Source organism: Ceratotherium simum, chromosome 17, assembly GCF_057802395.1.
Source record: "Ceratotherium simum simum isolate JZ-2026a chromosome 17, ASM5780239v1, whole genome shotgun sequence".
In the NCBI taxonomy this organism is placed as follows: domain Eukaryota; kingdom Metazoa; phylum Chordata; class Mammalia; order Perissodactyla; family Rhinocerotidae; genus Ceratotherium; species Ceratotherium simum.
In genome coordinates this window covers 33,220,529-33,236,380 of record NC_141916.1, presented here as the reverse complement: position 1 = coordinate 33,236,380, position 15,852 = coordinate 33,220,529, and the positions used below count along the sequence as shown (strand labels likewise).

At 36.6% G+C, this 15,852-nt stretch overlaps 1 protein-coding gene across 2 annotated transcripts in view; it reads left to right on the top strand.

Annotated features, from left to right (window-relative positions):
* FAR2 (fatty acyl-CoA reductase 2) overlaps positions 1 to 15,852 on the top strand; it is a 150,912-nt gene extending 135,060 nt beyond the window's left edge. For both annotated transcript variants that reach the window (XM_087442624.1, XM_004435487.3), the window contains exons 7-12: positions 1,613 to 1,731; positions 2,608 to 2,675; positions 4,708 to 4,879; positions 8,854 to 8,983; positions 11,673 to 11,800; positions 12,710 to 15,852. In XM_087442624.1, the coding sequence (XP_087298750.1) occupies positions 1,613 to 1,731; positions 2,608 to 2,675; positions 4,708 to 4,879; positions 8,854 to 8,983; positions 11,673 to 11,800; positions 12,710 to 12,872 (780 nt within the window). In that variant the 3' untranslated portion in view covers positions 12,873 to 15,852. The remainder of the gene's footprint in view (positions 1 to 1,612; positions 1,732 to 2,607; positions 2,676 to 4,707; positions 4,880 to 8,853; positions 8,984 to 11,672; positions 11,801 to 12,709) is intronic.

Below are 15,852 nucleotides of genomic sequence, written 5' to 3'. Positions count from 1 at the left end.
GACCATGTCTGTATTTCCCCTTAGTTACCACAAGATGGGGGTGTTTCCTGCTTTTCGCTGGTTATTAATAGCTCGAATTAGTGCAGCAAATTGAGGGTGCGATAAAAATCATATTCGCAAAGACTATTAAATCCTTGATTATAAAACACACACAAGAGTTTACGTGTGTGTGGATAGAAATTATATATGTACATAAATTACATCAATAACTAGTTCTTAATAGATACGAGAACGAGAACTCCCGATTGGAGCGAATGTTTCAGACACAGACATTGATGACTGTGGGAAGCACTGTCAGCGCTAATCCTCTCACAGACCAGGGGAAGCATCAACGGTTCCTCTAGCTCAGCAGCTCTTTGCACGAGTCTCCCTGCGGTGAAGACGGGTCCAGCCTGAGCTGTGGTGCCTCGCAGTTCACGTGGAAGCATCTTAGGACCAGAAGCACGGCTCTGCTCTTGAGAACAACGAATAGTGTTCAGTTCTCTAACTGGGCTTACGTCTCATTAGAAATAATCTCGTGCTTCAGACTCTGCCTGTTCTTCTCAGAACTAGGTCCACCGTGAACTAAACTACAAATATAAGATAATGAACTATGACGACGTGTCAAAGACAGTGACAATGAGCTTCTTTCTGATTCCTTTTTTTTCTAGCAGCCGCTCTCTTTCTGTTCCCTACCTGCCTCCAACTCTTTCTTCTTTAAGGCTTAGTTGGGGTTAATGTTTGGTAACTTAGAACATAATTATTTTAACTTGATCCCAGAGTGAGTTTTATTATGTTGTTTCCAAAGCAGCACATTTATTCAAATTTTCTAAAATTTTCCAAACTGGTTTCTTATGTCCAAAACAAGGGGAATCAGTTACCAAAAAATAGAAATTACAAACATAAGAAAGTGTAACCACTGCAAATCAATTATGGAAACATGCGGGGTATAAATACTCAATTATTTCATAAAGTCAATAAACATGACTTTTTATTTATTAACTGACAATTATTGACATGACTTGTGTGAATAATTCCCAATTCTTGCACTTATATAACATCAGTGATCTGTGAGGTAAACTAAGATACTGAACAAAAAGTAAATAACGGTGTCCTTTTCCCAAGTAATAAAAACAGTTTTTATCAAATTGTAGAATTTTGTTAATTTTTCAAAATAAAATCTTATACTTTTAGCATCTACTGTTGCTTGTAAGTTAGTAAGCACTAGTAGAAAACAACATCATTTAAGAAAAGATAAACTAATATTAAGGGTAAATTTGGGAAACCTTAATTCTTAAAATGTCCTATGAATTAATTTTTAAGATGTGAAAACCTATTCTTGGTGTTTGTTAATTAAGTAAAATATATTAACTCTCACAAATTTGAGGAATTTCACTCCCTAAAGCAGCCTGAAGACCACTAGTGGTTCATGGATATACTGGCACTTTAGATGAACTTGGCTGGGAGGTTGGCTAGGCGGAGAGAAGTCAGCCTCAGCACGATAACCTACTAAGCAGTGAATAACGTTAGCTATTGTTACTAACAGCATTAGTATTATCTGTCTGATATATGCTTTAGACCCAGTTGTTACCTAAGACCTGGTTTAATATTTTATGTTGTTTTTCCTGCGTAGGCTGGGAAAGGATTTCTTCGGGCCATAAGAGCTACTCCAATGGCTGTAGCAGATTTAATTCCAGTTGATACAGTCGTCAACCTCACCTTGGCTGTAGGATGGTACACGGCAGTACACAGGTGTGGATGCTTAAGCCATCTTTCAAGGATTTGATGAGGAAGAGGGTGAATATGTTAGGCTTATTTTCCAATTATATTCATTTTATCATAGAATACCCCAAATGTGAGAGGGCATCTGTTTCAATATTTAGATAGTTCCAAATATGCCATCATATATGCATTGAGTTGTTTTATAAATACTGCTTACTACTTCGTTGATCATAAAGTAATAAAGTCTTTAATTCATTTAACCATAAAATTCTTAATAACCAAAAAGCTTTTCTTTCTATTTAGTAATCTGAAATACAGCTTTCTTTTTTAAGGCAAAGGAGATAAAAATAGATGAAATGAGAACATATTTTATATTTTATTGAACTGCTCGGTTCCTGATAAATGCCAGAAATTCAGATCACCATGTGGGGGGTATTTCCTAGTACAAAGGAAAAAATAGGTTATTTGCATATTTGACTCTGTTAGTAAAAGGTAAACAGAATTAAAATTTTCTTATTTGAAGTCAGACATTTAGATGTTTCCAATTCAGCACGGCTTAACCAGATTTATGAGAAAACATAGCCTATATTTTTGCCCAGTAAACAAGTCCAGAAGTTAGAAATATAACCTGCTTTCTCATCATCATGGCACCTCCATTTGCTCCATAGATATGTTAACCTATTTGAGATCTCTTTCACACACACACACACACACACACACACTTTTCCTAGTCTTCTTCCATTTTGCTTATTAACCCAAAGAAGGAACGAAAGATGGAAGTGTTGCATAGGTTGCCTTAGTCATGGGAATTATTGAAACAACCTTGTCTAAACGTTACTTTCCCTTCTCTTTCTTTCATTAGTTCTCCATTTTGTTGTATTTATCTAATTTTATTTCATTTTCCAGACCTAAGTCAACATTAATCTACCACTGTACATCTGGTAACCTCAATCCCTGTAATTGGGGCAAAATGGGTAAGTGCCTATTGTGATGTAACTACATATCTACTAGCGACTGCCCACACACTATTAGTGTCTGCCACAGGGGAAAAGGTAGACAAAGTGTGTCATGGAGCTTAGAGTCTAGAGGGGGAAAAAGACAAAAAAATAAAGAGATAAAATAATTGCAAATTGTAAATGTGTGCGAGTTAGCTAGAATGACTGGTATACCAAAGAAAAGGGCCAGTGGGAACATCTGTGTGACTGTAAGCAATAAGAGGTCCATTGGCTATAGAGATTTAAAAAATAAATAAAGCCAAGTAAAATTCAGCAATTATAAGCAATGTCAGTGATAAAATACTCCTCCTCCTGAGGCAACTGCTCTCATGTGCACATCCCTTGCCCCTTTGCTACATCACTGAGAATGCGAAATGATCAATGACCAAGTGGATTTAGAAAAGTCCAGTAATATTAACTTTTGTTATCAAGTCAGTGATACTCTTCATTAATTTATGCAGTTAGCCATGAGTGTGACCTTGAAAGTGTCTTGTTGAATTGAAGCAATTAACTCTGCTTATAATAGAAAATTATCTAACTGATCCTGTATTCCTTTGTCAACTTAGGAGTTGATTTTCTTGTGAATATCTGAAACTTTTAGATCATCTAGCTGTCGTTTAGGTACTAGATGTAGAAAAAAAAGTAAATGTACTTGACTTGTTAGAATCTAATTTTCAATTCAGAGCACTCTGCTGTGCTGTTCTATTTGCAAAGTTATTACTTCAGTAAAAATAAAATGAAATTATCTACTACCATCAAAGTTCTTTAGATCATATATCCAGTTATTTAGATCATATGGCTAAATAGTTCTGAAAAAATTTGCAAATAAAAGTAAATCTCCTCTACCTCAGTAACAGAGTTAAGATACCACTCATTAAAAGAGGCATTAATAGAATCAAACAAGATATCTTGAGCTCTTACATAAAAAGATGCTACATGTAAATTCCATTTCTGAGATTCAAAATATTCTTCTTCCATGCTGAAAATGCTTACTATCTCTTTTATAAAATTAGAGAATGTCATAGTTGAGAGTGATCTTAAAAATAATCTAAAATAAATAGTGCTCACTTTGTTTCACATATGAGGCCCAGAGAGAGTATGAGCTATTCAAATTCATATGGAGAGCTGGTGCCTGAAATACAGGTAGAAGACAGGTTGCTTGCCTCTCTTGAATGTGCAATAACCACTCCATTAGTGACTCTTAAAAGTGAATATGAATCCCCCTGGGAGGAAAAGAGTCCTGGATCTGATGTTTCTTTGTATATATAGTGTATACACTTTTCATATAGATTTCCAGGTAGTGTCTTTTAAGGAGGACAATAATTGTATTACCATAATAACTAATGTCTTCATCATAATTGAATAATGAACTTAGGCATATTCTTTGAAAATTCTACATAAATATAATCAAAATTGAATTCAAGTGAATATCTTTTGAAAAGAATTATTGAATTTGCAAATATGCATTAAAAGTTTTTAACTAGGTTTTATCTAAGTTATAATATAAAAAGAAAAAGATTATTATGAACAAAACTCTGGAGACAAGAGTGGACAATTGAGTCTGACATATTCTTAAAGAAGTAGGAATACCAAAGAATTTGAAGACTGTGGTATTTAAAGTGAACCAGCAGAAAGAAATCCTGCCTGTATATTCTCTCTTTTAAAAAACTTACACTTTAATAAAGCTTCATAGATAACCTAGGAATTGAATGATGGATTTATGTTTTTCTGAACAATACTTCACTGTATTGACTAAAACTGTATCCCCAAGAAGTTGTCTTAGAGTAAAGGTTTCAAGAAAAGGACCCAATTCTTACCCACTCACACTGTTTGATTTTGCAGGTGACCACTTGCCCGGCATCAAAATCTTAATATTGTTCTCAAAAATTGATTCTTGACTCTACACAGCAAATCCTTAGTCTTTATAATTTTGACCCATTGTATAACTCCATCCACCACAATGAGTTTATGCACTCCTAGACTTAGCACTTATTCTGTTGTTTTTTCCCAGGATTCCAAGTCTTGGCAACCTTTGAAAAAGTCCCATTTGAGAAAGCTTTTAGGCGGCCCAATGCTGACTTCACAGCCAACACCATCACAACCCATTACCGGAACGCAGTCAGCCACCGCGCCCCTGCCATCATCTATGACTTCTATCTGCGGCTCACAGGAAGGAAGCCCAGGTGAGAAGTTGGGTCAGTAGCTTTAAGAGTATCACTGCATGGAAGACTAGGGCCCTAAAGTCCCTAGCCCTCCCTTCAGCTGGGGATCACAGGTGACAACTGAATCTAACATACATATATATAAATTTGGGGACAATCAAAGTAGCAGTAGTGAGAAGACCCAGAGGACCTCCACCTTAGAAATCCTCTGTCATCACAACAGAAGTCACGTGTTAAGGAACTTGCTTGATAAATTCAGCAAGTTGTCATCCACCCAAAAAGAAGGGCAACTGAGACTCGTGTCCGGGGTTTTCTAAGTTGTTAGATAATCTTAAAATGTACAATAATGGAAACTGACGCACATGTGGGACGATGCATGATGAGCTCATCTTCATTCTCACAACACCCCCAAGGAGGACATTCTCATCATTTCAATTTTACAAATGAGGAAAGAGAAGCTAAGGGAACGATTTAAAGAAGTCTCAAAGGGAGTGACCGAGGAAAGATTTGGAGAAACCTGAACTAGATTGACTGCCACCTACAGATGAGAGAAGAAATTACAGGGAACAGGGAACAAGGTGGAGAGAAAAGTGTCCTGATGCTGAGGCAGTTCTGTCACCAGCTAGCTGTGTGACATAGGACATATCCCTCTCTCTGTCTGCCTCACTTGGGTAATATTATATGTGTCTGAGGCGTCATCGTTATTATCATTACCAAAGGCAATTCCTGCGATCGAGAATCAGAAGCATGAATTCTATGGCCTTCTGTGCTAGCCCCTCTGTAAGGGAGGAAGTCTTTCTCAGCATGTTTAATTTCCATCCTTATTAGCACAGCAAATGTCTAAAACTTCGGCAATTTAGAGTTTACCTAAATTTTCTGAGACCTTATTTAGAGCTCATAACTCAGTAATTGTCAGTTTCTTCTTGAGCAAGATGAAAAGGGGACACTGTGGCTATGGGGAAGATATTTATATGGGCTTATTAAATAAAAATAGGAAAAGAAGAAAGACCAAACATTGAGGCAGAAATGCTAAAGCCTTTAAAATATATCATAGTTGTAAGAAGACCTAGATAGAGAGCAAAGTTCAGTAAGTAGAAAAGAAAAACACAGGAGGAAGAGACCCAATAAAAATCATCATGAGTTTCGTTTGTAAGAAATTAAATTGTAATATTTGTGGGAAATCGGTAGTTTTTTTTGTAATAGGAATTTTAAGAATAATCTTCATGGCAGAAAATGCTAGAATCCTTCTAGACCCTTTCCTTTCCCAAGTGTGTTTGGGTGTAATCTTCTATGCATGTACAACCATATATGGACACATATAAATATAGTTTTGCTTTGCAGTGTGTACGTGTGTATATAAATCAATCCTACATATTTTCCAACTTTTTTCACTAATGTTCCATGAAAATATAAGTCATTCTGTCTAGTGTCGTCTTTTTTTCCCCCTGTGACAAACAACAGGGCAACGATTATCAGCGCACATACATTTTTGCAGAATGTGCCCCTGGGTCTGGGGCGGATGCCGAGGAGTGCGATTGCTGGACTGGGGGGGATCTGGATTTGTGACTACTGCAGGGTTGCCCTAAAGGAAGGCTCTGTCAATTTGTACTACCACATCAGCACACAAGGGTGCAAATCTGTTTTTTTTCACCCTCATCAATACTTTGCAAATACTTTGCAGTCTTTTGAAGCGTCAGACTAATGAGAAGGAGCGGCCTCTCTGTTCCTTCCGTTGGCATTCCCCTGAGGGCTGGAGGGGCCGGGCTTTCACCCGTTCAGTGGATGTGCACGTTTTCTCCTCTGCGAGGTGCCTGCTTCTGCTTCTCACCTACTTTTCTGTTGAGTTGTCCTTATTAATTTATGGAAACCCGTGTGTGTGTGTGTGTGTGTGTGTGTGTAAATATATATTTAATGTATTTTCTCAAAGTTAGTTTCTTATCTTGTAATTTTGATTATGAAGCTTTTTGTAAGAGAAGGGAAGCTACATGTAACGTAGGTCTTAAGAGCCTGGAGTTTGAAGTCAGACTTCCAGATTTAAATCCTGGCTTCACCAGTTTAGCCATATAAGCCCTAAATTACTTAACCTCTCTAAATCCTAACTTCCTCACCTGAAAAAAGGGGATGGTAATCATATCTGTTTTGTAGGCTTTTACCTAAGAGTGCATAGAATATAGTAACCACTATTATTACTATGGAAGTTTTAAATTTTTATGTGATAAAATGAATCACTTTTTTCCTTTATGGCTTTTGCATTTTATCTATTAAGAAGACCTTCTCTACCTGAGAATAATAAATGTATTCTTTCTAAAAAAAAATTCTATGTTCATCTTGTTCTGTACATACAATGGTATCATTGGACAATGATTATTTTTAAAAATTAAAATAAATATATTGAAATCACATCATTTACATCAGAGTTGTAGAATAGATAAAGATTGTCTTAGTCCATTGGCTGTTAGAATATTGTAGTCTGGATGGCTTATAAACAGCAGAAATGTATTTCTCAGTTCTGGAGACTGGGAAGTCCAAGATCAAGGCAGATGCTGAAGGCCTGCTTCATGGTTCCTAGAGAGCCATCTTCTCTCTATGTCCTCATAGGCTGGGAAGGCGAGGGAGATTTCTGGGGTCTCTTTTATATGGGCACTAATCATCTCTCAAAGTCTCCCCTCCAAATACTGTCACACTGGGGAGAATAGGTTTCAACATATGAATTTTGGGGGGATACAAATATTCAGTCTATAGCAAAGATGTTAGATAATAAGAGCTAAATGGAACCCTATTGTGATGTTTGTATCAGGGAAAAATGACTCTACCTCCTGCCTAAGAATTTTCCATGATACAATGAGAGAAGAACCTCATAAGTCATTAGGTATACGGGTGTTAGGATTTGACCAGAAATAAGACGAAATGCCCAAAACAGCTTCATAAGTCATTATTGGGTCTACAGTAATCACTTCTATCAAGTGTCAAGACTGGCCTAACTAAGATAAAAATGAAATGTTCTATAGGCCAAAAGTGGTTTATAGCCAGAAGACCTGGGTTTGAGCCTTAGCTATGTGGTCTTGAACCTATTAATCCCTCTGTAAGATGAAGATAAATAATACAGATCCTGACTACCTCACAGAGTCATATTGTGAGGATCAAATAAGTTTACATATGAAAGCTCTTTGTAAGTTGTTGTCAAGTTGGGAAGTTCACACAGCAGAGCTGGTCCAAGTCCTGCCCACAGGATTGGAAGATGTGGTCCATCCTAGGTTATGGGACACAGGATGGTGAGATTACAAAAGCAGAGGCTTTTGAGGTCAGTCAGAACTGGGTTGGAATGGCTAGCTTTGACACTTATTGTGTTATTGTGGTGACTTAATCTGTCTTAAGCTCACTTTACCCATTCATAAAAATGTAGAGGGATGTTATGAGAATGGAGATATTTTTTAAAAGCCATGCCTAACACAGTAGGTTATCAACAAATAAGTTCTTTTCCTATTAAATCTGCATTACTATTGACAACTGCTTTCAGTTCACCAGTTGCTAATATAGTCGCCACTCATGCCCAGAATTTATATACTAAGACCTCGGATAAATCCTTTTTTTTTTAAATCTAAGAACATACAATAAAGAAGAAAAATAAGCTTTCTAATTGTCTACCTCAGAATTCAAAGAATGAATGGTATGTCATTAAGGCTGTATGTCTGGCTCAGTTTTTTAAATTTTTGCTGCCCTTGAGAAAGAGATGGTAGGAAAGAGGAAAAGGAGGAGTGGGGTGGTATTGAAACACCTGATAGAACAAGCTCCTTTAGATTCATCCCCTTTCCTTCTTCAATGGTTAATGTGCAAGGGAAAAAAGAACAAGAGTTGTAATGAGGAATTGGGGGACAGAGGAGAAGGATAATTTTTGTATTTTCTCAATAATTGTTTGTCATACACACCTATAGAGGAACAGGGAAGCAGCCATCAGTGGTGTGCTGATATTTGCTCCTATCTGATCTTTACCTCAGGATGACAAAGCTCATGAATCGGCTTATAAGAAACGTTTCCTTACTGGAGTATTTCCTCAACCGCAGTTGGGAGTGGAGCACAGACAATACAGAAATGCTGATGTCCGAGCTGAGTCCTGAGGACCAGAGGGTAAGGGCAGCACTGCCTGACCAACAGGAGAATCTTACTCATTTGGAATTTAGAATTATTTTACCTAGAAAGCTGATGAATTAAGGAAGTTTTAGTTATACGTACAGAATTTTTTTCTTTCTTTTTTTGGCTAAGAAAATCAGTCAATGCTATTGACAAAATTGCAGAAAAAAAGGTTAATGTAGGTAAGAGATCTAAGTTCTTGGACTTTGGTTAGATCCTCCCTGCTATTTGGCAGTCACATTTCATATGCTTAGTTTCAACCTTTTGTTCATCCCCGGTAGCTGTTATCTTTTCAACAAACTCTCGGTACCTCTGTCTTTCCCCTACCCTCCACAGCATATGACTTCAATGAAAAATAATAATTTTGTTGCTTATAAATTCCCTCATCCACTGTTCTGGTCGAATCAAAATCAGTCTGCATCTCCAAAGCTACAGCTCCTTCCTTATCTTTTTAAAGCTAACTCCTACTCCTATGCGTTCTGTCCCAACTAAGACCTCCCTCCATCAGTATCGCCCTCTCTCTAGCATGGCAATCATCCTCCCTGTAATGGTATCTCTTCGACAATTCAGAATTTTATTTCTCAAGACAGGCCTTCACTTTAATTGCTTAGCATCATTACCATTTATTTCTTTACATTGACTACTTGGCAGTCACAATGTTAAGTCCTGAAATCTTTGCATATTCTGAAATTCACAAATATAGAATTATTTTATACTTTGTACATATTCCTCCTTTTGTTCTCAAAAAGTCATGTGTTCCCTGAGCATATCCTTAGTTTTCGATTAAACTTTAAAGTTTTCACTCTCTTGAGTGACATTTTCCACTAAAACTTTTTTAAAAAGAAAGAGAAAAGCATTTCTTGATTTATCTTGCACTTCGCAGCATGTAGAAGAAACCAAGTCCTATTGAGAAGTAAAAGTTAGATGGCTGGCTAGCCTCACCTTCCAGCTAACGGTTTTACTCCCACATACCAGCCTCATAGAGCATGATTCACATTCAAGTCCCAGAATTACTTCATGTCGTGAAACTTAAGGGTTACTTGCAAAGTCCAACCCCATAAATGTTATATTAAATACACCAGGTGAGATTTAGAGGGATATTTTAACTCAAATCATTGCTGAGTACCTCTAAAATTGACATGAAATAGAGCTATTTTCAGAAATGTTTACATACCTTGTATAGACAAAATTCTTCTAAGCACTTGTATTTGAAATGCATGGATGACATCCAAATCAGCTTATTAAAACAAACATAAAAGCTCAAGCTATTGTAAATTATTTTAAAAATTAGCTTCAAATTTTATGTAGGCTTATCTTGATTGCATTTTCTCCGTGGAATTTACTTATCTAATTCAAAAGGTACTGAGCTTAGAGTATAGTTTTTGATATTTTACTCTATTAACCTAAATAACTAAAAATTTTGTGAAAAAAAAATCAAAGCTTCAGTGGACTTAACATATGCTTTCAAAATATCTTAGCAAAGGTAATAGTCCTGAATACTTGAAATGTAATTGCCAAACTCTGGTTGGCTCAGAATTCAGTTTGATTTGCCATATGGAAGGAGCATTCCAAACTAGGGCCTCATTGAAATCTGACTTAGAAATATGAAATAGTATAAAAATGAAACCCTCTGTTTATACAGATGAATAAGTAATATTTAGTGATACTGTGGAAAATAGATATATGCAAACAGTGATACAGAATAACTTTTGGAAAGCAATTCAGCTTTTGGACAAGTCTGTGAAGCTCTCTGGAACTTGTTAATCCCATCTACTCTGTTGGTTAATACTCCAAATTATTTCACAAAGATTTGAGATAACTTGAAAGAAACACCTATAATAAAAGAACAAAATAGAAAGAAAACATCAAACTAGGGGAAAATATGTATTAAAATAAGGAGTCAAGGATAGGAATGAAAAAATAGAATGTCCATAGGGAGTCTACACGATCCTACTCAGTCACTGCAGTTAACCAGGGAATTTGTTCTTGATCTTTTTGGAGACAAATTGAAAAGGAAAATATAGTGTCATGGCATTCTTTGTCCGAGAGGAGAAAATAATACTAGTGTTCCAAGAGAAGCAAAGTTTTTCTACCACTGAAGTCTCAAAGAAATGGTTTTGAAGGGCTTCAATTGAGGAAGCACTGAGAGACATAATGGATAACATCTCTAAAGCAAATACAGAATATAAATTCTGCTAAGCTATTCCTTAAGGCTTTGCTTGCCAAAGCTTACCTTAATCTGCATAACGAAGTTGTGATATTGTAGGAATAAGGATGGTAGATCAAGGGGACAACACCAAAATTTAGGAATGGAAAAGAAAAGATGTGTAATTTGTTTTGGTCCCTAACATACTATTTCATCACTTTTAAAAATAATTAATCCTCATTTACTTGAAATGAAGTAAAGACTTCATTTTGCCAGACTAATACCAGTTCCTTAAATTTCCCTCACGAGACTTCCTCAAGGTCACATGTGTGTGCTTGACCCATGTTTAAATATTCCTGTGTAAATGCTAATCCATATTGTTAGTGCCTCTGAAATAACAGTTCAAATAATCTCCTTTGGAGGGTCCAACCTAAGTCTTCCGAACTGATGTCAGTCATTTATGTAAAAGAAAATTGACTGAATGGACAAAGCGTCCAGCAGTGCGGTTCTGGCAATCCATAATCTCTTCTTACTTTTCAGGTATTCAACTTCGATGTGCGCCAGTTGAACTGGTTGGAATACATTGAAAATTATGTTTTAGGAGTTAAGAAGTACTTATTGAAAGAGGATATGGCTGGGATCCCAGAAGCAAAGCAACACTTAAAAAGGTAATCATGATCAGTTAATATTTATTGAGCACTTACCATGTGTATCTGATTTTATACCAGACATGAAATTTGACTGGGGGAGGGGAGGAATGAACATTTTTCTAGCATTCACTACATTACAGGTCCTTCCCTGTATACTATGCCCTGTAGTACACTATTTCATTTAGACTTCACCACATCTCTATGAGGCAGGTGTTATTTTGGTTATGCCGTTTTTATCAAACAGCTATTTAGGCTCAAGATGGTAAGTAACTTGTCCAGAGTAACACATGGCAAGTACAGGAGCCACATTTGAACCCAAGTTTCTCTGTTTCTTCTACTACCTCCTGTCATAATGTGATAAAGAGAAAGAATACCCAACAGGCAGGAAATATGATTCTACTATTTAACATGGGCAAATCTTATAACCACTCTTCAAGCCCTTCAGTTGCCTTAAATTTCTTTCAGTCATCAATCCCTAAGGAACAAAGAATTCTAGCAGTCTGGTGTAATTCTGGTAGAGGCAAAGGATTCTTAATGCAGAGATAAGAAAGATGGAAAAATAAATTGCATAGAGAGGAACCTTGAATAGCCAGCTAAAAACTTTAGAACTTAATGCTCTAGTGAACAAGAACCAGGGAGAATTTGTGATATGGTAATATGGTCAAAGTATATTTAAGAAAGATTGTTAGTCATGTTTGTAAGATAGCTTCAAGTAGAGAGAGGTATGAGAAAGAGAAACTAGTCAGGGGAATATTATGGAAATCTGATTATTCAAAAGGAATGTTGTGGAAATAAATGATAAAAATCAGAAGGCCATCAGGTCTGGCCTGGCTGGTCACAGCCAGGAAAAGACACATTTATGCTTCAGACAACATAATTGGGTATTTGGCACTGTTTTCACTTTGGTTATATATGTCTGTTCCCCAGGCTCCGAAACATTCACTACCTCTTCAATACCGCCTTCTTCCTCATCGCCTGGCGCCTTCTCATTGCCAAATCTCAGATCGCTCGGAATGTCTGGTTCTTCATCGTGAGCCTCTGTTATAAATTCCTCTCCTACGTTAGAGCATCCAGCATGCTCAAGGTCTAAGAACATTTGGCAATCTCCTTTTGTCTGGAACCTCTCAGATACCTCTAGAACAGCAAACTACGGTTCTCAAGATTAGGAAGTAACAAAGAATATGCCCAAGTTCATTACCTCTCAAATGTGCTGTCATGTATTCATCCCTATTTCTTAACTATATGTTCTTTTTATTTCAAAGAGAGAAGTCAAGTCATATGCCAGCCTATAATCATACATATTTTAGGAAAAAATTATTTCCATATTGTTTCCTAATACTCTATTCTATGCCCTTGAATATAAAACACCACAGTATACCCACCTTCCCATATTTAGCTCTTCTTGAGAGGACTAATGTTGACGCAATAAACATGGAAGAACTCATGGTAGAAGCTGAAATATGCTAAGAAGGGCAGTTCAAAAACCTTGGAGCCGTTCCGGGGTACCCAGTATAAAGGTTTAAAGCCAAGATAAGTAGAGGATGAATGGTCTCAACATCCTCACGAATGCTGCAGGTGAAATAATTCTCCACTGCTGTCTCTGCTTCCTCTCTGTGCTGTATGGAGTCCTGGGTGAGGGCTGGGGGAATTAGAAAATTGGGCTTGCAGTGAACATTTTCCTTAACTATACCCACTTCTGAAACCTAAAAAGAACCAAGAGGTGTAAACAATTATACAGAGAATGAGGGCTCAAGTATATTTGCCTTGGGACTCAGTTTATTATGCTTTTAAGTAAAAATTAATTCTTGTAATTTGAATTTGACAACTGTTACTTCTAAATCTTTTGAATCGCCAATTTTCCTGATAATCTTCTCTCAAGAGTTTCCTTCTTATTCAATAAAGTCACCAAACTCCTTAATTTTTTTTAATTGATGTTTTAATAGTTTTTAACATTGTGAAATTTTGGGTTGTACATTTTTGTTTGTCCATCACCATATATATGTCTCCCTTCACCCCTCGTGCCCACTCCCCACCCCCATTGCCCCTGGTAACCACAGTACAATTTTCTCTGTCCATGTGTTGGTTTATATTCCACGTATGAGTGAGATCATACAGTGTTTGTCTTTCTCTTTCTGGCTTACTTCACTTAACATAATACCCTCCAGGCCCATCCATGATGTTGCAAATGGGACGATTTTGTCTTTTTTTATGGCTGAGTAGTATTCCATTGTATATATATCACATTTTCTGCTATCTCCATTCACAAAAATTAACTCAAAATGGATCAAAGACCTGAAGGTGAGACCTGAAACTATAAAACTCATAGAAGAAAATATAGGCAACACACTATTTGACATTGGTCATAAAGGAATCTTTCTGGATGACATGCCTACCCAGACTAGGGAAACTAAAGAAAAAATAAGCAAGTGGGACTTTATCAGATTAAAGAGCTTCTACAAGACAAAGGAAACCAGAATCAAGATGAACAGACAACCCACCAGCTGGGAGAGAATATTTGCAAAACATATATCGGACAAGGGGTTGATCTCCATAATATATAAAGAACTCACACAACTGAACAACAAAAAAACAACCCGATCAAAAAATGGGCAGAGGAAATGAACAGACACTTCTCCAAGGAAGATATACAGATGGCCAATAGACACATGAGAAGATGTTCAACACCACACTAATCATCAGGGAAATGCAAATCAAAACAACACTAAGATATTACCTCATGCCCGTTAGAATGGCTATAATCACCAAGACAAAAAAACAAGTGTTGGAAAGGATGTGGAGAAAAAGGAACCCTCATACACAGCTGGTGGGAATGCAAACTGGTGCAGCCTCTATGGAAAACGGTATGGAGATTCCTCAAAGAATTAAAAATAGAGATGCCCTATGATCCAACTATCCCACTACTGGGAATCTATCCAACAAACCTGAAATCAACAATCCAAAGAGGGTTATGCACTCCTATGTTCATTGCAGCATTATTCACTATAGCCAAGAAGTGGAAGCAACCTAAGTGTCCCTCGACTGATGATTGGATCAAACTCCTTATTTTTAAGCTTATTTTGCTCAGGCCCCAAGCTGAGTGACTAATGGGAGAGGAAGGTCCTAGGCTAGAATCATATAAAAACCCAGTCCCCCTGATCTTTCCCACTCAGAAAAGCAAAATTTCAAATAAAATTTTAAGTGCTAGTTTTAGTCTTTTTCTATAAAGTGGGGAAGATTCCTTTTCTGTGATCACTAGGACTTGCTAGTAACTTGATCATTCCAATTATTCAGTGTTAACTGTACAATGTACAGCAGGAGAGGATAGACTTCATTAAGGGACTCTATAGGTGTTGTTTTGTTTAAAAATATTTTATGTATACTGCAAGTGAATTAATCAGTAAAAACTGTATTTATTCCCAAATTCCTATATGAAAAATATAACTGTTACCCCAACTTTCCTCATATTTGAGAGATCAGTGCATGTTGGATTACAGCATTTCATATTAGGAACATGATTATTCAAACATAATATCTGAGGCCTAAACAACTAAAAATACTCACAACTCCTAAAAAATTACACAAGCATAAAATGTTAACAATGGCAGGTGTATTTAAGCTCAATTTCTGGAATAATTGGTAATACTCAGAGAGGCCCATTCAGGTTGTTGAAGTGTACAAAGCCTTGAGCGCAGCTCCTAGCCCAGTGTTACCTGAGATTTTTCTGAACCCCACAAAGGACATTTTGGGGGAAATCTTTCCCAATCTCATCTAAGTTCTGGAACAACTTTCCAGGGAGTCAACCCAGCTCTGAAACAAAGCACCTGGTGACCTTTAGTTTGAGATGTCTAGAGCATACTTTTGAGTTACATTGATTGAGATCCAAACTATAAATATGATAAAATGGAAATCAAGATATAATTCAGTGAGATTGGATAAAACATAATAGTTTAAGAACTTGCTATCTTTTGATTATTGTGTGTTTCACCAATTCATTAAATTCCACTGATCAAGTATTCACATTTTGACTTTTGATTAAATGAAAATTTGAATTAAAAAATGTTTTCCTCTCA